General features: G+C 48.7%; 4 protein-coding genes across 4 annotated transcripts; 2 read left to right on the forward strand and 2 right to left on the reverse strand.

Annotated features, from left to right (window-relative positions):
• Positions 1–354: 354 nt before the first annotated feature.
• ETH_00003660 (uncharacterized protein) lies at positions 355–7,977 on the reverse strand (the record flags this gene model as incomplete). Its single annotated transcript, XM_013374949.1, has 21 exons — positions 355–471; positions 799–869; positions 1,045–1,205; positions 1,304–1,419; positions 1,570–1,651; positions 2,039–2,085; positions 2,338–2,597; positions 2,936–3,047; positions 3,458–3,587; positions 4,068–4,207; positions 4,321–4,440; positions 4,572–4,659; positions 4,762–4,982; positions 5,107–5,206; positions 5,427–5,596; positions 5,760–5,885; positions 6,279–6,382; positions 7,222–7,286; positions 7,402–7,475; positions 7,592–7,679; positions 7,817–7,977. 21 exons carry the CDS (start codon positions 7,975–7,977, stop codon positions 355–357), a joined length of 2,553 nt encoding a protein of 850 aa, XP_013230403.1.
• A 757-nt stretch (positions 7,978–8,734) lies between these two features.
• ETH_00003665 (lactoylglutathione lyase, putative) lies at positions 8,735–10,626 on the forward strand (the record flags this gene model as incomplete). The annotated part of the gene is made up of 6 exons (XM_013374950.1): positions 8,735–8,863; positions 9,138–9,260; positions 9,345–9,499; positions 9,625–9,913; positions 10,115–10,327; positions 10,543–10,626. The coding sequence occupies 6 exons, from the start codon at positions 8,735–8,737 to the stop codon at positions 10,624–10,626; spliced, it is 993 nt and encodes a 330-aa protein (XP_013230404.1).
• A 5,569-nt stretch (positions 10,627–16,195) lies between these two features.
• ETH_00003670 (uncharacterized protein) lies at positions 16,196–19,955 on the forward strand (the record flags this gene model as incomplete). The annotated part of the gene is made up of 10 exons (XM_013374951.1): positions 16,196–17,519; positions 17,824–17,966; positions 18,146–18,237; positions 18,392–18,476; positions 18,577–18,705; positions 18,842–18,934; positions 19,061–19,126; positions 19,255–19,437; positions 19,638–19,759; positions 19,868–19,955. The coding sequence occupies 10 exons, from the start codon at positions 16,196–16,198 to the stop codon at positions 19,953–19,955; spliced, it is 2,325 nt and encodes a 774-aa protein (XP_013230405.1).
• A 511-nt stretch (positions 19,956–20,466) lies between these two features.
• ETH_00003675 (protein tyrosine phosphatase-like domain-containing protein, putative) lies at positions 20,467–21,706 on the reverse strand (the record flags this gene model as incomplete). The annotated part of the gene is made up of 4 exons (XM_013374952.1): positions 20,467–20,738; positions 20,877–20,983; positions 21,131–21,281; positions 21,421–21,706. The coding sequence occupies 4 exons, from the start codon at positions 21,704–21,706 to the stop codon at positions 20,467–20,469; spliced, it is 816 nt and encodes a 271-aa protein (XP_013230406.1).
• Positions 21,707–22,509: the final 803 nt, after the last annotated feature.

The following is a 22,509-nucleotide window of genomic DNA, read 5'->3' on the forward strand; positions in this document are numbered from 1 at the left end:
CAAACAAGTGCATTTGGAGTGGCGGTGTCAGTGGATTCTGCACGAACTGCTGCGCGGAGCCTCCTCCAGGATGCATGCAACTCCCCCCGCCGACTAATAAAGCGCAACTTGCTTTTTATTCTCCCTCTATTCCGACTCAATCTGCTTATCTTAACTACTTATTGGCTTTTAGACACGAATTTCGTGTCGACTTGCACCACCTAATGCATATCCTTCCGTATGTCCCTTGGCATTTGTGTGCGGACGTGAAACAAGGAAAACCCTCGCAGGATTAGTATTTGCGCACAGGTTAAATGCACAAATAACATTTAAATCAACTTCTCAGTATGTCGTTTAAACGATTAATTAGGACAGTCAGACGGCTGCAAAGTTCCCCACGAAAAAGTGGAGGAGGCGTCTTGGGGTGGAAAGATTTTCACCTTCAAAAAGCTGCCAATGCCGAACTACGCAACTATTTTGAATGTTTATTTCCTGGCAACAAAACGCATATTCAGCTGCTTCTGCACAATTTGCATGCGTTCTAAGGGGCATTTAAAGTAGAAAGTGGATATGCACACCAAGACGCATGCATGCATTTGCATTCGAGCATTTACAGACTTACAGCATAAAAGCCAGTGTACAAGCATTTGCACATCTAAATAGTCCTGCTACTTAGCACCGTATGAGCTAAAGCTTCGCCGCAAAAGTTGAACTAAATGAGTAAATTAGGAAACAGGACTGGCATGTAGAAAGCTATTATATGTATGTTTATGTGGAATCACAACGGAAGAATGATTTGTGTCTCTTTGGATTCCTTACCCGTGCCTTCTGCCACAATTCGTGAGCAGCCTCTGCAAGTTCCTCTCTCTTTTCGCTTGCAATATCATCTCCTGCGCCGAAGAACCAGCAGCAGCAACGTGCGCAGCGTCAGCAACATTCCTTATTATCAGCAGCACTGCAGCAATAATTGTTTACTATCAGCAGCACTGCTGTAATAATTCCTTTACTATCAGCAGCACTGAGAGGAACACTGTGGCTGGACGCCGCTAGAGAAAAAACAACAACCTTGTGATCGCTTTCGCGATACTGCTGCTGCTGTTGCTGCTGCTGCTGCTTCTGTCATACGCTTCTCTCCCGCCAGCAGCTGCAGCAGCACAGCGCCTCTGCAGATGTTATCCACCTCCTCTAAAAGATTAAGTCTGTGATCATTGAGTAGTTCCGCTGCCCTGAACCGCACCACCCCCGCAGCCTAAATTCACAAGAAGCTGCACTTTTCAAAAGTGGCCACGCTTCTAGCGAAAATCAATCCAAAATTAGGCCTCACTTGGCGACATAGTCAGCTGCATCAATGAATTTCTCTCTGTCTTTCACGTTTTCCTGCACGTAGAGCGCGTACTGAACTGCCCGGCCAAAGTTCGGCGGGCTCACCGCCGCTGCCTTCTGCAGGAGTCGTAACCAGCCAGGTAACGAAAGTTTCTTTAAAATATTATTTGTAAAAGGTACTTATCCAGCTGCAATCATGCAGCCACTAGAAACTTCCCTCATAAGATCCACCTGTGTGAAAAAAAAGAAAGAGGGCTGAAGGCTCACTTGGTAGTACTTCAGTGCAGCCTGAGGCTTGCGCAAGTTGAAATCGAGGTATAGAGCGTACTGCTCCAGTGTCTCGGTGTCGCTGAAGTTCTCCACAGCCAGAGAATGAAGAAGCGTTCCCACCTGGCGCGGCGGCAGCAGCAACAGCAGAAGCAGACCTAGCAGGTTTTGGCTTGTAACTACAAGGCAGCATGCGAAATACAACTGCTGATTTGTCTATTCGAGAAATAAACTGATGGCAATGAAATGCAGAATAAGATACTTCCTGAAGGTGGTGGCGCTCCAACATGCGCAGACCTAGACCAGCAATGTTAGCTCCACAGTGAGGATCCGTCCTAAGTGCAATCACAGGCCCAAAAAGCTACACAGTGAACCTTCGCTTCTAATTCCTTTATTAATACTCAAAACCCAAATTAGTCTCCCCCAAAAACGAAAAGAATACCGCTGCAGAGGCGAGCATAGCACCTACAATTTGCAACGTTCTATGAAGGGCTGCCAGCTTGATTTGTCCATTATCTGCAAGAACGGATGCAACACGCAGCAGAAGAACCAACTGCAGGCCATTTTCAAATCAACTTTTGCCCTTGCTAATGCTTACATTAGCCACGCAGGAAAGAGAAACTACAGTTATAGCTTCAGCTGCTGCAGCAAGGGCAGCAGATGGATAGGTAATTCCAGCAATACTCAGCTTTACAGCGGCGGGTTCCCCCCCGTTTAGGGCGTATTGAGAATCCCCTAAGTTACTCCCCTAAGTTACTCCCTTCTTACCTTATTTTTCCAGTCAAATGATTTGTATTCTTTTATTCTGCCTTCAATAGCTGCAGCCTGATGGTCTAGAGAGAGCACATCAAGCCTTTTAAGAACGGAGAAGACCTCATTTGCGTAGACGAGCTTAAAGAAAGGATTATTGTCAAATAAAGTGCGAAAGCAAAAGCGTTGCTCAACTGAAACACCAGCTGGGCACTTGAAATCAAACTCGTCTATTTTGTTCGCCACATCGAAGACAGAAATTGGGGCGTTGGGAGGTGCTGTGAAGTGCACAAGCAGCAATGATACTAAGTTTCCATTATTCACTTGATTAATTATCTTATTCCAACAATGAATGCTCAGAAGGAACATCACTGTTGGTAAATGCTCACAAAGGGCCGTCTCTGGTGGTCCAAATATCTGCACTGCACATTTCCGCGGAATAAACCTGATCTAGAGGTAAAGCAGTATTAAAATTTGTTTTGCAGAGTTTTATAACTCCAGTGTGAGTGTAGTTTGGCCCACGAAACATCCAGACGCAGCAAGGCGTTAACTGCAACTAAGCTAGGGTCACTGCCATCGCGATTTGAGTCACTGGATTGATTTCGCCTATGAGTACCTGCACATCTGAAGCTGCTTTGAACAATATAGTCCGTTCTGTAAAGATCTCGCAGTAGCTGATTGTACAGAGCCATCGGTGGGCATGCGGCCGACCCATAGGCAAACTGCACCTGCAAAAATTGAAACAAATATTGCCATGCGGCGCGTCATTTCGACGCATTTACAGAAACCAAATGAAGATCAACTCTTTATTCACTTTATGATAATGCGCAAACTCGATGGAAATCTAGAAGGTCTAAAGAAGAAACGAAATTAGGCTCAAAACACCACTTCCAAGCATCGTGAAGTTCCACTTGGGATGAACAATGAAGATCAACTGTCCACCCACTTTTAAAAGTGCCTACACTCGACCAAACTGTAGAGGACATAAAGGAAAGCCAAAGTGAGGTTCAAAGCGTCGCCTTCATTAATAACGACCAAAATGAAGATTTACTGTCTAATCATTTTATCGCAATGCCTAAGCTCGATGAAACTCTTGAAGATTTAAAGAAGAAACAAACTGAGGTTCAAAGAGCCTTACTCGACGCCGTATTCCAACGTTTTCATACTGCGGGTGAATGACAGTGCGGAGAAAAGGGATGGCAGCGCGAATAGACGCCGATGTTGTCATGTCGGCCAAAATCCCCGATTCAGGTGGCACGTTCTTTTCCCTGCATGCCAAGGGTTGCAGGTTAAATTATGATGCATGCATGGCAGCTAGATGTATTTCGAAACTGCGAAATAAATAAGAAGGGCATTTCGAATTCCGGTGCAAAAAGATGCGGCCTTACAGCCATGCGAAGAGGCTCTGCTTGCTGGGGCCGTTGGCGTTCTCCAGGGCGGGGAAGGGAGTAAGCATCTCATTCAGAGGCAACTTTATGTAGTATGGCAGGACAGATAGACAAATTAAAATGCAAAATGCTGCAAATTTTAGTAGCCGCTGCACACGTCTTCCAACGGCTCTACTCAGCGCCGCATATAGCCTGTCAGAAGCAAACGCATATTTCTTTCCTTTGTATTTGCAAAAGTGCACTGCTGCACCCGTATTTTGCGCTAAGCTGTCCCCAAAACGCAGTAAAGCTGAAGCTTAGCTGCGCTAGCTGCGGCGCTTCAAGAAATGCAAAAACGCATGCACAAACGCTCTCACACACCCCAGCGCTGATAGCAGTCGTCTGCCACAACTCCCCCAAAACGCCTTTGAAGCACAGAGGGAGGCGAAGACGCAAAGAAGTGGCAGTGCTAAGATGCGCAATCTTGCTATAAGCAGCATCAAGGCTGTGAAGAAGAAAGCCTTCAGGGAAAACAAACACAATGGCAAAACAAAACGGGCGCATGAGGCAGACACTCTCGAAACATAAACGAAACTAAGGCTCATACTGCTGCTGTAGATGAGCGTGATCATACTTGAAGAAACAGGTAGCATAATCCGGGAGAGAGGGCGCCGATCAATTGCTCATCAGCTGCTGATCCATGAGTTGTTGGTCTTTCGGGTTCAGTCAGCTTCTCCGCCTCCACTGGCCTGGCCTGTTCAGAAACAAGAACTTTCGAAACTTTGCACCCTTAAGCGCTAAACTGTAGACATAAAAGTCATAAATGAGTTCGACATTACACAAGATACGTTCACGAACCACTCCGTCTTCCCTCAGTGGACTTACGGGCTTCCTCATCCTAACATCTCCTCCAATCATCGCCATCAGCTTCTCGCGTTCCCTGGAAATTGCGTCTTGTCTACTCTCCTCCTCTCTGTGCCAAAAGTGACAGCAATTCGTACGAAAATTTGTAGTTGGTATTCATCCGCTTCCGAGGGGATGTCTGACTCTGTTTGTGGCGCAGATTGAGGCTTACGGGCTAACGGCATTTTTGCGATTTTCCTTCGCGTCTGGAGAAGGGACCAGTCCTTCGTCAAATAACATAAACAAATCCCAATTTTTGCACGACAAACCGTGCACCAGAAATATTTCCCTGGAAAGAAAGAGGAATGCGGCCACCGCCATCAAGGCCGCCACAACCAGCACGCCTGAGGACCTCATGTACTGCAGCAGCGTCGCATTGAGCGGCAGAAACTCCTGAACACAAAATGACAAGAGAATTCAGCGCACTGTACAACAACTCGTGCCTTATTGGGACTCTGCTGACAGTCAGTGGCCTCAAAAGCAAGCAAGCAAACAGTGTGCGGGCAAAACTGCTTACTGTGTGCCCCAGGATGTAAATGCTGCTGTCGAACGTGTCTTTGGAAAAGCCCAGGTGGTACATCAAAAGGCTGAAAACGTGCGCGTCGTCCTTTTCGAAGCTGAGTGCACAAGGAAATAGCAACTGGTAACATGAGAAGGCACGGCGCTTACACATGGCACAAGTTTGAATTGATAGGGCGACCGTCGGCCGAAATGCGTCTCCTCTAATACGTTTAGTTGCGTGGATGGGCTATGTCGCTATGAAATCTTGATGCAGTAGCTCAGGGTTCGCAGCTAAGCCTTCATATTCACTTGGATAGCTCGTGTCAATAAGCTCACGGCACTAGTGCGCAGCGGATCAAACAACATAGTCCCACCGCAACAACGCCTCTCCAAAAGTCCACAGCGAACAACCACCCTACGAACGGCCTGGGATTTGCCGTATGCCGCGGACACAGCCAAAGACTCACGAATACCGAAAGTGTGACGTGAGGGAAAAACGAAAAGGCCTGCGCGCAATACAATGACAAGAAAGCAGCAGATGGCACAGTCCTACGTCTCCAGTGCTCTTATCCAACACAGGAAATGGACTTTGGGGGTTTCCTTCGAGTTATGCAGCATTTAGCTCGATGCCTTCTTAACATCCCATTCCTCTGGCACATGTGAGCTCACGAGGTATTTTGAAGCAAACATGAAAGTGAAGACAAAGGCAAGAGCGACCATGTAAAACGCAGCTATGCGTCTTATCACGATTGAAACGGGATAGCCAAGAAGGCACATGCCGAATAGGGCCGAAATCTGCAAGCAAAAGAACCATCTTCGAATTATTTTGCAAATTTGGATGATCCTAGGAGCTCTCTCAAAGCAAGGAATTTAAACAGCAGTGAACTTTTACTGCCTCAAGAAGCTGACCTGAGTCGTCAAAATAAAAACGCCAAACTGCCAGGAGAACAACAGGCCAGTCGCAGTCAAAATAGCAGTAATCAAAGGACCAAATATCTGCGGAGACCCACAAAGACCTCAAGCTGGGTCACAAACAGGAATGCTTATGGGGGAAGACAGTTAAAGCGAAAATAGAATGCAAGAGAGCTGCAGGCTTGGCACGGCTGCGCTGAGGCTTCAAAAGTTCTTATTCTTGAGACTTTGTAGTGTGTTTTGTGTCAAGCATGGGACCTGCTAACTACAGCCTACTTTCGATTGATCACGGAAACGCATGTGCCGCTGCAACATTACGTAAATGGCGATGACATTTAGCCAGAGAAAGGGCAGTCCCCAATGTTCCCTCAGAGTCAATGCTGCATGCAAACACAAAAACAACAGCCAAATAGTAAACAAAACCACTTGGCATGTATCACTTAGCAGCAAGTAGCTGTGCCCGTGTTCTACAGCTATACAGTCCAGTTGCTGCAGCAGCGCGAAGCAGGTAGAGCAGTACCGTCAGTTCTCAGAATGAGCCGATGGTAGAAATTGCCCAGAAAGAAACCGAAGCAGCAAATGCCGCACAGCACACTAGACCCTGCGAATGCGGGAATCAGAAGCAAACCAAAGTAACCTTAAGGCTAATAGCGTGTTAGAAAAAAAACAACTAAATTGTTTCGCATTCTTTCCCACAGCCCACCCAAATAGGCAGCCAGCACGCAGAAGCAAGCCACGCCGAACCCTTGGAAGCAGAAACCTGAATCGAACGGGCAAAACAAAGAACGAAGTAAAAGCACTTTTGCAAGCAGCACCGGACGCAAACATATTGGCACCATAAAATGCTTTCACTTATCAGATAAGTGAGAAAAAACTATATATAGTGCCTCGAGATCAGGTTGTTCAAGGACTTTAACGCACTGCATGCGGCGTAAAAGTTGAAAGGCGTTCTCACAAAAAGGGGCAATGCGGATCCCAAGAGCCAGCGGAGGCCGCGGTAGGTGAAGCCGAGCACCAGTTCTGAATATAACCATCCAGTAAATTTACTAAGACAGAAAACTAGGTGTAGCTGTCATGTTATGACTTCAATGAATATGACTTCAATGACGAGAGGTAATAGGCTAAAGCTCCATCTAACTGGACTGTGATTAGGCATTTCGCGAAAATCTAAATGAACTTTGACCAGGAATTTAACAGAAGTATCTGTTCACTGCCTGACCTGGGTAGATGTTGAAGCGCTCGAGTGCGTTTATGACGTCGGGATGTTCAGACCGGTTGTCGTGCCTGCAGAAAGACCATCATAAATGGAAAGTGAAACAAAAGATCGATAATATTACAGACAAAACCGCATACTTCCATACAGAAATCAGAAGTGCATGAAAAACGTTGTGTATCTTACAGCAGCGACTCAAGCGCCTTGAACCAGGAAGGCGCGCGCACAACGTCCAGGTAGAAGGAATAATACAGTGCATTCTGAAAATATGCAGAAGTCGGACAAAATCCATTCACTGAGCGTTATGGAAGCTATTTGAATAGACTACGTGCTCGCAACATGCAGAAATCGCGGGAAAAGTGATGCAAAAACGAACTTCAGAAAAAAGAGTCAACGGCTGTTCTGCTTCATCCATGTCGAAGGTCAGCCGATACCGTCGAAATAGAAAGAGCGTAATGAAAGCCCTAAATATGCGGACACGCAAAACCATCAACAACAATTCGGAGATAGTCAAGAGCTACAGGCCACTATGTTGATGTGGTCTCAATTTGCTTGTGCGCGTGACGTTAGTTGCTGGGGGATGCAAAAGTTTGCTGCTCACCATAGTAATACACCGAGGCAAAAAGCAGCCTTAAATCCTAGCGGATTCGCGTGAAGGGAGGCCAGGCGCTTTCCGGCCGCCATCTGTCTTGAGTCTTTCTGTTGCTTCTTTCCTCGGTAAGTAGCCACGTTGCTTTGCTGAGCTCCATTGGCAAGATCCATCGGCTGGTAAAGCCACTACGGCAAATGCTAGCTAGAAGTTTGAAAACCGTCAGAAAAAGAATGATTTCAACTCATACGACGCAGCTGTCCTTGGGGAACGCTCTGAGTCGGCTGCACTGTCCCGTAAACTGCAGCTACGTTCCCAGTGTATGCGACCCCTTCAAGCGCAGCTCGCCAAGCTAAATATTTGGAGATTAAGTGAGTCTGCCTAAATGAAACAAAGGGATTTGCGCCGTAAAGTCGCTCTTTTCGTGAGCGACGGACAAGGCTTTCAAAGCAACTGTAGCACAGCGCACAGAGAACGACGCAGACGGCCTTGTGTCCTGTTAAGCAGACCCTCAACCCCTCAAGAGATAAGCAAATTCATTAAATATTTTCATTTTCTACGCGCTAGGAGAAAATCACGAGCTTTATTTAGTCCACAGACTCCACAGTGGGGCCCCACGACGCTACTGGCTCCCCGTAGCAGCAGACGTGTATCAGATCTCTATGCCTGTGGCCCTCTTTAAGGCAAAGCACGCCTGCATTTTGGAAGCTCAGGACTCACGAGCTGTATCAAGTTTTCTTTTTTATAATTCTTTAGTCTTAGCTCACTGCTGTCCTGGGACGCGAGACGACTGTGTGCCGCTTACCAAGCAGGGGCCGCACGTCAAGTTCTGGGTTACTTCGTCTTTTACTCGCCACTGAGTTAAGACGGAGTAATTTTTACCTTCTTGTCTCTTTCACTGCCTTTGCAACCCAGGAAAGCGCCACGAAAATGACACCTCCAGCCGGCAACGTCACCATCGGGGAGAAGCATAATTTCTCCTGGCAGCAAACGATGCTGCGGATCAAAGACCCAAAAGTCACTGTACCATTTTATGAGCGCCACTTCGGCATGAAACTGGTGCGCCCATCAGCAGCAGCACGCCAGCACACTCCCGCAAACCCTTATCTTCAATTTAAATGCGACAAAGACAAGAAGAAGCTTCAACGCCAAGGCACAGTTTGTTAGTTTCAAGCTTGGAGTGTAGAGGCACCCAACTTGCCGTGCCAAATCCCATCTGAAGGACGTCTACTACTTGGAATGGGCTGTAGTGCAAGGCCAGTACCCTTTATATGGTCCACCCTGAGTTGATCTGCCATTACTGTTGTTGTTGGTTGTTCCCCTTTTTGTTCAGATCCATTCGTACACGTTTGATGAGGCAGGTTTCTCCCTCTACTTCCTCGAGCGCCCTCGCGATGGAGCAGTGTTGCCGACCCCTGGCACCCCCGAGGCGGAGAAGTATCTGTGGAACATGAAGGTGAGATGTGCACAATTGATTTGAGTCAAATATATTCTTCGAAGCTTGAAAATTTCTGTTTTTTGCATGTTTCTTTCGCCTCAGGGGGTCTGTTTAGAGCTCACGCACAATCACGGCACTGAGAAAGACCCCAACTTCAAAGTGAACAACGGAAACGAAGAGCCCCATCGCGGGTTCGGGCACATCGCTTTCAACTGCCCGGATGTAGTTGCGGTGTCGCAGCAATTGGAAGAAGACGGGTAATCGCAGAGAGAGAAAATGTCTTGCCACCCGCATCTGCCCCCATCCGTCTTCACCTGTGTGCCAGCGTTTCTTTATTTTGCTTCATTTATTGCTATGCAGCTTTTTCTGTGGTTTTGCTCAGCGTAAGCTTTCAAAAGAGGCCTCATGAAGGCCGAATGAAGACAATTGCTTTCGCCAAGGATCCCAACGGGTATTGGATAGAGCTTTGCAACCGGCATCCCGAAGCTCACATTCCTGAGAAGTTCAATTTGTCACAAACAATGATTCGAGTCAAGGACCCGAAACAGTCCCTGGCTTTCTATCGTGATCTTCTGGGCATGAAGCTCATTGCAAAGAAAGACAAAGGCGATTTCACCGTTTACTTTCTTGCATACCTAGAGCCAGGCGTTTCGCCCCCAGAAAATATTGAGGTAAAGTGGCCTATCGAAGCTATTATTTAGGCCTGACTAGCCGCCCTAGTTAGCGCGGGTCAGGCAACAGCCAAATAGCCTTTCAAACAAGTTACCAAACAAGTTATGGAAACTCCACAATGTGCACGGGAACAGGCCAGATTAGAGATTTTCCTGCGTATCCGCGTTTGTTTTCCTGGTGTTTTTCTGGCATTTGAACAGGGACAAGAGGCTGATGAGTTCATCAAGAAGCAGTGGTTCCCTTTCCTGGAGTTGACGCACAACCACGGAACAGAGACGGACGCGAGCTTCAAATACAGCAACGGCAACGACCCTCCTCAGGGCTATGGCCACATTGGAATGCTTTGCGACAACTTGGAAGAAGCCTGCGCCGAGCTTGAGGCTGCTGGAGTGAAGTTTAGGAAGAGGCCACAAGTAAGAGCATGTCACCGGGAAAATTAATTGAAGCGAAGGGAAAAGAACAGTTGCAGCACTCGCACGAGGAACGTCGCCCGGCAAATGAGTCTTGCTAGTTTTATTGGAATGGGCGTGTGATTTGCACTTGCAGTGGGCCAATGTAGGCAGATTTAGCAGTAGAGATTCCACTTTTTTACGTTCTCTTCGATTTGCTTTGCCTGATGTGTCAATAGGATGGAAAGATGAGGGGCATTGCATTCGTGCTGGATCCGGATGGGTACAGCGTGGAGCTCATCAAGAGGGGCGTGACATTTTAATATTTTTGATCATCCTTTTCGATTTAGCACCTTATGCTTATAATCCAGCGCCCATTAGCCGGCCTGCACCAATACATTTTTGTGGGCGTTATGGTTTGCTTTTTTGCCAGAGGTTTTTCATCCCAAGTAGCAGACGCTACACCAAACTTCATGCATTTAACATATGCATGCAAAGAAACCAGGCTTGATCTTGCATAGTGACAAACATGACTCCATCAGGCACTGCAAAGTCCACTTCTTTGAAGCACAAGGCTTTCACGAATTCCAGTTCAGTATGACCGTGAGTAATGTGTCGAGTGTCGCTGACCCTGTAGCAGAGTAGACACTGAAGTTCTTTAGGGGTTTACTTTGCCTTTTAGACATCTCCTTGTGCATGACAATTTCATAAGTGTCGCTGACACATCTAACGACGACCGGAGGCATAGGAATAATAGGAAAATGAAACAGCCAGCTTGCTGCTATTTTCCATAGACGTTTTATATGCTTGGAGCGGGCTGCTTGATGTATAATGCTGCGAACAAGTTGAGGACAGCAATGCGAAGCATTAAGGCATTAGCACGGGAGAAGCAAAGGAGTCATCCCGCACTAAAAAGCCGCTGTCGATCTCTATTCGTCTTTTTTTTGGTCGCCTTGACGTATGACCCCTGTAGTTGCAACTGTTCCCGAGCCTATGTGTTGCAATAGAGCGCCGCTATTGGGGTTGATGCTTGCAAAAGACTGGACAGACGCCAATTGCCGTGGATGTAGGTTGTTCTTGGAGTCCGTGGAGTTTATTGGGGAGTGAACACCGCAAGATGTCTCAAAATTGTACTACACAGCAACGAAATCACAACCATGCTGAAGGGAGATTTCACGTGATGAGAAATGCCTCGCTTTAGGGTTCACTAATGAGCGCTCCAGCTTTTTTTAAGGCAGTATTTTTGTTGCTTCGATTTCTTTTTAAGGAGTATCTTGACCTCTGCAGTGCCCCAATTCGTGCTAGTAGCTAGGAGTCGGACATTCTTTAGCTTCGGCAGAGGAAGGCTGGCAGGCTGAAACGTAGAGTCACAGGAAGTTGCTGCAGCTAGGGTCATCTCTGGCTAGCAAGGCAGTGCAGCTTTCCTGACTTCTGCCGCGCTGGACAAGCAATTCTCCGGTCTACTGCTAGGCAGTACCAGAGGAAGTCCAGTATTCATTTCAAAGCCAAGTTAAGGTCTTAAGGCCTAAGTATCTAAGTATGGCTTTGGAATGAATGCTGGACTGCAGTAGAAGGGTCTTACCTCTCTAGCAATGCGTGATAATATCCGGACACCCTTGGAAGTTTAGGGGCGAGCCAATGCTCGCGTTATGAATTTTATATTCCAGCAGGATGAAAGCAAAAAACACCAGCCATAACACAAGCGACAACTAAAGCAAAACAGCAACAAGGACCTTTCAGTTCTTTACAAGTTCGGGTCGGAAAATTAACTGTGGGTTGAGCGCAGCGAAAGTCATGCTTGTGAAATCAGTTGTGTCAGCGAGCATGGATTGAGCAACTTCTTCCTTTGTCGTTTCGCCGCAGCATTCGTGATGAGCCTCGCTTCGTGGTGTTTTATATGTAGAAAAAGGTAATGCATGCATCTACTCCATGCTCTAAGTTGAAGATCCTGGTGCGGAAACAGGGCTGCACTTTTGGCAGTTGGTCTTGTGCACAGTTGACGTACCCAGCAAGTGGAAGCCAACTGCGAGGCCGCCGTAGTAGCCTCTGTGAGCTAAACAACAAAGTGATTAGACTGTTGGTCATCGTCTCCTTGAGAAGAAAGAAAAGAACATACCGGCGTATTCCTTTTCAGCTGGTCTCATCTCGCCCTGATGGCAGTAGTGGCAACAGCCTAGCAGGTAAGTCTCAAAGCAAGCAGCATGAGACTTACCTTCCTTTCTGAAACCGCAGTAGCGAGGGCTTCAACAATAGAAGGGGCGGCGGGGGCCACCCTCTTGTGTTCAATTCCAACAATACGCGAAAAGGGCAGAATTTTTCTGGGGTGGCGGGGCCAGACCTCCCCGGTGTCTGAGGCGCAGCAACTGGTGGAAAGTTGGGTTTTTTACATAAAGTTGCAATACCGTGGTGCACGGGTCCGTGCTTTCCAAGTTCCCTAAAGAGCGCTGCATGCACACGCACAAGTTTGTGTAATCACATTGAACTTGCCTGCGATCTGTCACGGGGGTAGGGGGCCTTCAAGTGATATGATGAAAGGCACAAGATCCCAGGAGTAGCGCGTCAGCTTACCGTGGTCCAAACACAGTCCCTGGAGAAGCGGAATAGAATCGCGTGAATGCAAACACTTAAGTTGAAGCTTACATGGCATTCGTTTGGCAGTTATTGCAGTGTATGCCCTGGAACTGTTGGTCAACCGTTATGATATCGTGGCAGGGCTGCACTTACTTTTCCTTCTCTGTTTCAACACACGGCCTAAAAGTAAATTCATTATTTCATTAGACACTTTGCAAAATAAGACAGAGAAGAAGAAGAACACTGCACCATGTCAGTTCGCACATGGACGCCCATTTCCGCTTTTCTGCTTCCGACTGAAACGCCTCTCTTTTTTCACAAGCCGTAGTCGTGGAGCCAGGAGGCTCGCATGCCGCCTCCTATAAGATAATACTTTTATAAATTAAGTTGGCCTGCTGACTTAGGGAGAATCCAGCAAGCCTTACAAGCCAGTTTGACCCCCGTTCAGATTCTGTTGTCATCATCGACAGACTCTTGCCAATCGGAGGGAGGACGTTCCAGCCTGTTTCCGGGATGAAGAAAATTAATTAATTGGCAAAGTGCTTTCTAGCTTACCCACGGGACAAGGAAAGCTCCAGTTTATTTCGCAAGTGTCGGTGGCTGGAGGTTGCTGTAACTTGAAAGTGAATGGCGCCGCTGTTGCACAGAAAGTACCTTTGCAGGGCCAGCTGACGTTGCATTCACTGTCACCGCAGCCTTAATGCAAACAGTTTCATTCGAAAGAATGTAAAATGAATTCACCTCTCGAAGCGTTTCTTCTCGGAGAGCGTCGCGAGGGCAAACGACACTCTGTTTACCCCGCAGGGGGCCTGGCCCTCAGGTGCGTGGCATGTGTTATCTCTTTTGTCCCAGCCTGCAGAATCTCATGATCATCTTTAGCACTAAGAGCCAGACTCTGCATGCTTGCCCTTGGGACACGGATCTGCGTATTCCTTTTCGCAGGTGTTCTCGCAGGGGAAGTGGGCTTGGCAGGAGTGTTCAAAGGAGCGTTTCATCTCTTTGGTGAAATACTGCGGAAAAGAGGTGAAGACAAACCCGTGAAACTGCTGCATGCAAGAAATATAAATACTTTGAAGTTCCAGCGGCCTTCACAGGGGCCTTTTGCAGTGTACGGGGCAGGAGCAGTACACCAGAATGACCCCTCGTGGGCCCTGCATTTCAGCTGCTAAATGAGCAGCAAAACTGCTGCTGCTGCTGCTGTGGAAAGCTCACCAGCCTTCGGGGCAAATGGCCTCGTAGCCAGCCTATTAAGCCCGTTTGGAGGGGCATGCATGCAGCGCGCAACATTAAAAATCTGAACTTTCCATTCCCTTGGGTCTTTTCTCACCACGCAGTCTTGCGTGCACGGCCAGTACGCGCCGCATGCATCCTGGATTTCCATCAGCAGATTTTTGTTAGCAGATTTTTATTAGTGGCGGTGTCGAAGTGTTCAAAGAAGCGAGTGCACTTGCGCAGTGGACGTACACTCCAAGAGCGCTTCGCGGCCTCGCTGAAGCCGCTGAAGTTCGCCACTAAAGGACACATTCCAGAATAGTTCCCGAGAGCTGAGACAGCCGTTTAGTGGCAGTTTTGTGCAGACTTCGGAGCAGCGGGGCCCTTCACTTCTCACCAGCCTCGCAAGTCTCCCCGTCTGGCCGCAGGCCAAAACCCTCGGGGCAAGGCCACGAGTAGTCGCGAGAGCCTGAGGGACAAGAGTGGAGTTCGTCGCCCTTGCAAGGCCACTCCGCCTGAAGAGTTCAACTTGTGCTGTTTGCTGCAGCAGCTGCTGCAGCGCCTACTTGGCAGTCCTTTGCCCAGTCAGCTTTTCTTTGAAAGCTATGGACCCAACTCTCGAGCCAAGAGCAGCAAAGGAGGCCTTACGCGCTTTCCGAATAAAATTCAAAAGACTTTGACGTTTCGCAGTAGCCTGCAAGCAGTGCCATAACTTGCCAGCCCTTAACAAGAGTGGCGGGAAGTGGCATGCCTTTGTAGTCTCTGAATTCACCACAAGAGACTGCATGCGACAGATAGGCCAGTTATATTTCGAAAGCTTACTTGGGCGCGTCACAGTACTGGCTGGATGTTTCCCTGTCTGATCGAGGCACCCAAGAACGCGGGCAGGGGGCCCTTTGAAAAGAAGTTCACAACAGGATTAATAGACGCAAAAACAAATTCAACATAAAACATATGGGCCTTAGAAACGCACGAGAAGTCTGTCACGCAGCCTTCGGCTTCTTTCGACTCTTCCGCCATCTGCCATGCCGGCCCAAAAGGAATGTAATAGTGCAGATACGAGCACTTATGAGATCATATTTCACCTGCTCTTCTGCCTTTTCCAATATAGAAGCCTCTATTTGCTGTCACGAGCGAAATTTATTCATGTATTGCGACGATCATTGCGCTGCCAGCCAACCTGCTGCTCCGCCGGTGGCAGTTTGTGTACGGTTCGCTCAAAACTTTTCAAAAATGGAGCCGATGAGTTCTGAAATAACATTATATGGTGGTAGTTACTTTGAAACAGAGCCAGTTTTCTGCATACGAGATATTCCATCTCTTGTTCGAGCACCTCCGTGCTAGGAACCTGAGCAGACTGTGGTCTTGTAATGAGTCCCCCATCAGCTAAACACTGGAAGGAAAACCAGGTTAAAAGCTGCAGTGAAATTAATGCTGTTGGTCTCAACATATTCACTAAGGCCAGCCATGCCTCTAAAACGGTGGGTAGGTCTTTCGGCACGGCCGTGGGATTCAACTGTAGATACACTCAACGTCGGCGCCTTCATTGCCCTTCAAAATGCGCTCTTATAGTTTCTGTTGCTCTACTCAGTAAGATGTGATGAATTTTTAGGACAACCGAAAGCATTAGGATCGATGGGGCTTCAAGGCCATTTGTTCGAACATTGGGTTCGGTCGATTTTCTGCAAGTCGAAGTCTGCGACAGTCCACTTAGCAAAGCGACAAATATATCGTTTGTATCATGTGTACTTTTTTCACTTCTTTTCCCCTGCTAGCGGGATTCTTGAATCCGAGACCCAGACTTGCATGCCGGAAGCCTCGATAGGATCATTTGGCGCTCGAACACAGAAGTCTCACGGTGCAGAAATTTTTCGGGACTATGAAGGAATGATTTTATAAACCACGCAAAACAGCCGTATTTTGGATAATTCTGGCAACTAAGTTTCGCAAACGCATTCAGTCTTCTGTCAGTAGCCAGATTTAACGTGGGAGCATAGGGGCCTCCGCGAGGGGCCCCCCAAGCTGCGTCAGCAGAAGCCGTCGGAGATGCCGTGAAAGCTTCCCCTTGTTCCCTCAGCTACACATCTTGTTTGTAGTTCTATTCATTTCATGTTAATCAAATCTTCGGCGGAAACAACACTGGCTGGGCGTGCAGACAAGGAGTGGATCTTCGCGGCATCCCGCGGAGTTGACAACTGGTGTGAAGACCCTTTCTGGATCTCGCGGCCAAATGCAAACATGCAACGCCACTCGCGGTGGCTGGGGCTGACGGAGTGCTGCTGTCGAGCTGCAGCAGATCTGCTGCTGCTGCGGATCCCACATAGAGCGCTGGAGCTGCAGAGTGCTGAGTTCAAGTGTATCTCCACTTCCCCCGTTTCCCGCGTCGCCTACCCGCTGGCTGCTCCAGCCAGGCAGCAGCAGCAGCCCCGCAGCAGATCTCGCTTAGGCCAGCGCTGCAGCAGCAAAAGAGCTCGTGCTGCAGCTGCATGCGGACATCACCTAAATAAAGAACTCCCAACACTCCCCCTAACTCGCAGTGTACGCGCGCTCGCTCTGCAGCCAAACAATTGCATGCAGAGTGCCAGTTTAATTTGCAAATGTGCGCAAAGTCGCGCTGCGTTGTCTACAGCTGCAGCAGGGACTGCAGCAGCTGCAGCAGAAGCTGCAGCAGATGGGTCCTACCCAGTGACTGATGGGAGTCCGGGCTCGGGGCTGTTCGTTGAATACAGTGTGGAATCAGTGAGAGAAGCCCTGAAGAGGCGGCGAGCCAGGAAAGCTGTGGAGTCTTCTGAAAAGTTCGAAGAGAACAGCGCTGCACGCCCCGCCAGGCCAGCAGCAGCAAGTGCTGCGGACTCTGCTGCTGCAGCAAGACGCAGGAAGAAGCGGCAAAAGAGGCCCATTTTCAAGGCCATAAGCGACTCGGACTTAGTGCAAATTGAGCCAAGTGAACTCAGCTCTCAACAGCTGCTTTACTTGCTCGGCAGAGCTTGCTTTTTGGAAAGCTCAGCCTCGAGCGAGCGCTGCGGGACTGCAGAATCTGCAGCGGGGCCTGCAGTGGCTCCTGCGCAGTGGCAAGCGATCTTCAGAAGCATTCGAAGAAGAATTTCGGAAATGGATGTTCTGGAGATAACGCGGGCTTGCCAGGGGCTCGCTTACGCGAAGAAACTGCTGGACAGAGCGGCGACAGCGGCTCGAAGTCAAACTCCCGACGCAGCTGATGCAGCAACAGCAGCAGCAGCAGCAGCAGCGGCGCGCCGCACGCAGTGGCAGCCCGCACTGGACGAGTGCTGCGCCGCGTTCGAAGAAGTGCAGCGGCAAGTTGCCAAACAAGTCCACCAGCTTCAGGGCGACTGCCTTTCGCGGGTCTTCTACGCCTCGCTAAAGGGAGGCTTCAGGGAAAACGGGGGGTTCGTTGAGTTCGTTTGCGATGAAGGTGAACTCTTGCACTGCGCAGCGCTCATATTCAAAACACACTTAGACACGCACACGAAATGCATACATATATATTTATATAGTATAAATATAAATATATATATATTTATATATATATATATATATTGAAGGACAAATTTTCATTTGACGGCAGTCATGATTCGCTGTAGTCTGGGCTTTCCCAGCTTCTGAAGCGTCCGTTGCTGACAAGAAACCTAGAGTTTGGAAGCCGATACGCTATAGTGCACTTTTAATTGTATCGGCATTATTTTATTGCATGCGCTTCTGCTAGTGGAGGTGTGCAGTTCTCAGCAGACTCGACAAGCTGCGACCATGGCATGTATGCCGCATATTCCAGGCGAGCTTTTCCTCGAATGTTGTTGCTGACGGTTTTGCGGTGAAACTTGGGGAGCATCTCGTGAAAAATCTCGCTTTTCTCCCGGCAAAAGTATGCCGTTGCTGGATCCTTCTTGCGTTCGGTTAGATAGAATCTTCGCATTGCGCAAGCGCAGCGCTTGTTTGCCGTAGCATTTTGAACTGCCCTAAAAGCCACAGTACACCGCATTCGGTTCATCATCTCATTATGCATGTTTCTGCGCTGAGAATTTACTCCTTTGGATGCTGCAGAGCATTAGTGTGCTAATACCGGCACTGGTACAGTTGAGAATGCTCGAGAACCCAGCGCAGGCGGCCAAACTAAATGTAATTGCTGGCAAACGGTGAGGGACCTCGGCTATTTTTGCTGAATAAGGAAGGACACATAGTCCTCCATGCTGGTGCTCTTTCTAACAAGCCAAAGGACAGAAGATATTAGCTTATTTTGCAAGATTTTGACCTCCCATGACGAGTGCGTAGTGCGTATTTCAACTTCAGGTTTCGAGGGCTTGGTGACCCCACCCTACTTGTTTTGTGGGGCAAGCCGATGCTGTTCTACAAGATCCTTACACCAGTAAACATCGTACGTGAGCGCCACTTCTTGCTCTCGCATTGAGCATTTGGCAACTAGAAAAGGGGCAGCTGCAGCAGAACGACGAAATTTTCAAGCTGTTTGATTGCAGGTAGCTCTTATAAAGGGTTTGATTAGGGCTGAGGCGCCCACAAATTATGCAGTCACCAAGGTCCCGGACAGTGAAGAGTCTGTATCAGGATTTAGCGAAGCCGCAGAGTGGAATGCAGCCCCCACGGAGGTCAGCTCAGTATCTGCATGGCACTGCAAAGGATTTTAATGTTGAAGATCCCAGGTACACCTGTGCGCGCTTTGTTTTGCGTATGCTTTCCTGTACTTCCGAAACTTTTGTGCGTAGCATGTGTGCGCTTTTTCAGGCAACAGCGGATGCTCTAACTGTCCACGGTGCGAACAAGATTTTACTACCTTTGAAGCTGATGGAGCTTTGCATTCGGCATGACTACCCGGAAGTACGGCCAACAGGGCAACAGTTACAATGAAAAAGACGAAACAGCGGATCCGCTACATATCCAACGCAACGAAATTGAAGGGACAACTACATAGAAAGGAGAAGCACTGTCTACGTGCTTTTGCAGGTTTATGCAGCGTTGGCACCCAGCATGCGATCGTGGTTGGGAAAGGTTCGAGCGACGCAGGTCAAAGTGGGTGGTAACTCTGCTGAAGTCGCCGTAAAGCGAATCAGACGATGTTCGCCATGTGTCTGACACACATGGCGAACATCGTCTGATTCGCTTTAACTTCCATATCGGTGCGTCTGCGACTGTTGCAGTTGGCGTGCTTCGCCCCACCACTAGAGCAGCAGCATGTGAATGCTCCCCTTGTGCGAATCGCGGGTGGTGAATTCCATCTGCACCCTTCTATGTACGGCCCCTTCTTGCTAGAGCTTTCGGACCCTCTAAGCCGCACCACAGTGGAGTGGGACACGCCGTGGCTCCTTTGCCCTCCATGGAATGTGAGCTACTCAGCAGATTGAGGCAGATTGAGCTACTGAGTTACTCAGCAAATTGAGAAACCTTTGCGAGAAACCTTTGTTTGGCCACATTTGCCTACAAGGAGCGCCGGCAGTAGGCATGGGCTGTATACTATTTCGATTACTTTGAAGTACTCGCGGGTACAGCGGAGGAAATTCCACCTTTGCATTTTAATTGCCAGGAATTTGAGCAAAAAGCCTACGCTGAGAAGAGGAGACGCATCCTGCAGGCGGAAGGTTGGGAAGTCATTCTGGTGCCTCTCGCACCCTACACAGAAGCGGAAGATGCGGCGGCAAAGGAAAGGTACACGAACACTAAATAGCCTGCACTAAATATTCATCTAGCGTATAAGGGGGCCTCTTGTCCCCCCAAATAACGTTGGAAGCCTGCTGTTTGCATTCGCCGCTGCAGGTACCTGCGAGGGGCTGCGCGGAAGCTCATCCCAGGCAGCTTGCGCCGAAACTACGCAGAAACAGGCGAAACAGTATCTACTTTCTAAAATGCAAGCGGCCTCAGCGCTCGTAACCTTCCACATCTAACATAGCATCTCTTCGTGTCCAGCGGGGTGTTGTCTCTTGCGCAGCGCCATATCCCATTTGCAGAGAACTGCCCCTTTTTCACGTTTCTTAGTTCGGTCTAGATCGGGAAAAAAGAAACAGTGTGCACCTCGATCTATCGCTAACTGCACTAGAATGCGGTATCCACCAACCTGCGGGCCAACACAGATGATGGATTGCACTGCAAACCACTCACGTGTGAGCCGTGACTCCGAAGCAGCAACAATCAAGAAGCAGCCCCTTAGCTGTCGCCGTCTTTTTAGCGCTGCAACAGTTTGCTGCATGCGATAAGTTGTGAAAGGCGTTGACTTCGAAACAGATTGCCAGAAAGCATAATCAGCTCTGGCGCCATATGGCACTGCAGGTCAATGTTGGCAGCACTGGATCTGTTCAACTCTGCCGATGCCACTACCGCCACCCACAGTCGGCCGACTACGACGCCTTATGCTTTTCTCAGTTCTCCTTTTTCGCTGTTGTTTCTTGCCCAGTGCCGTACAAGTACTTCCTGCGTTGTTTCAGCATGTGACCGTACAGCTGGACGCTGCCCGGGATGTACAGGCAAAGTAGGATAAGATATGACCAGTACAGACTCAACTCGAAGTTCAGCTTGTTCGGCATCGGGGTTGGGTAGTGGGAGAGTGCGTAAGAGCTTCTGAGGGCTTCAAGGCTGGACCACATACAGACCACTTCACTTGTGATGCCAATCGGGTACAACACAGTGAAACCTACAAACAAACAACAACAATTGTATTCTCTAGGCCCAAGCACAGCGGAGAGAGGGGAGACCGAATGAATGCCGAATTCAACGCGGAAGAACGTCCCACTGCGTCATGCCACTAAGGGGTCCTTCGGTGTTTGCACACCTGAGTAGCGTAGCCACTTTAGCAGAACAGGCACCTCAAGGGGCGTTGCATCTTTGCGCATAAGATCAACAAGCTGGAGAAGCTGCTGGACAGCGAAGAAGGGGAACCTGTCGGCCGCATTGGCACACCTGTTAACGTCTATTCTTCTGTTCTACAGCACGGAAACCCTATGTTATAATGCAACCTCGCAGGTCTTATCAAGGCACGGAATTATTTTTATTGTCTGCTTGAGACTGATACCGAGCTCCTCCTACCTCAAAAGCTCAGCGCAGCTCCAGGCTGCTACACAGGTCAACAACGCCACGCCATGTCGGGAAGAAGGGACAGTGGGGAACAGAAGCCACACCAACTGCAACCGAGAGAAAACCTGCATGATTGTTGTCATTACACTGCTTCTAACAAGGCCTGCAAACAAACGTAGTTCCAGAGAGCAAGGCATCATTGTGTAAGAGCATGGCTGTCACGGTCCCGGTCACTGCGTTAGTAGCTGCCGCCCAGGGCATACAATTTGCCTCTCCTGCTCAAGCTGGTGCACTTAGCTGACCCATAAGAGAATGCGCAATTTCCATCACAGCCAAACTCTGGGCGAAAAAGAGAGGAGACTCCAACTCAGGCCAGAGTGGGACGTGGAAGGCGCCCGGCAAATTGTGGTCAAGACAGTGCTTGACTATAACATAAAATACATTGCCCCATGCAAGGCTACACAAGACGTTGAACGCCATCATGTATAGGGAGCCCAGGGCTCCATTTTTTGGAGTTGACTGCTTTTGAAAACTGGCTCCCGCCGGCCCGCCTGCACTGTCTTTGCTGCCCGTATCGGCCACCGCCATTTCCTTGGCCTCCATAAATCGAGTAATATTAATGAATTGTTAGAAGGCTGTCAATCAACCGGCGCCTCTGCCTTTCCCTTCAGCTCTAAAGACTTGCAGCGAAACGCTGTGTGGGCAGCTGGGAGACAGCTTCGCGACAGCTTACACTGAAGTTACTAAATAGCAGTGAGGAGAAATCAAATGGATTAATTCTCGGGCCAGGGTGTGCTACCCCAAGACAGCAAAGCTTGCGCATGCTGGCAATATTTATCACGGCGTCGGCGTTTCAACTTCGGCTGTGGCGGCCGTCTCTAGGGTGAAGTTCGTTACATTGCCGTAGGGAAGTACACTATCCAGTATAATAAAAAACAATTTTCGCCATTTGTGATGTATCTTGGCGGGTTCCTGATTCTCATTTCCGCTCAGAAAATTATTGCATTAGATGAAACTTTATCTGTGGGAAACTGTATGTAACACCTGCCCCCCCTCTGGCTCCCACTGTGTAGAAGGAAATTACTGCTTTATTCGGTCCCTCTGCAGAGCTCTGCTACTAAGGTTCTCTTACATTATTATAAGCTGCCGCCTTTCGTTTTTTTGGCAATTTGTCTCGCGGTCTATGGGAATCTATCGGGCCCCCTCGCTGAATTTTTCCCACATCGACCACTTGCCCGCTTCTGCCCCTATAAAATTCAGAGCCAACACTTTTGTCTTCGCTACAGCTTATCAAGCAGTTCTGCGTTGCATGTCTCAGTGTAGTGGAATACTTTAAGCAGGACGATACGCACTACGCCGGTTTGTCTGTTTCACCAGCTTCACAGTCTGAA

Source organism: Eimeria tenella, genomic scaffold (assembly GCF_000499545.2).
Source record: "Eimeria tenella Houghton genomic scaffold, Eth_scaff24, whole genome shotgun sequence".
Classification (NCBI taxonomy): domain Eukaryota; phylum Apicomplexa; class Conoidasida; order Eucoccidiorida; family Eimeriidae; genus Eimeria; species Eimeria tenella.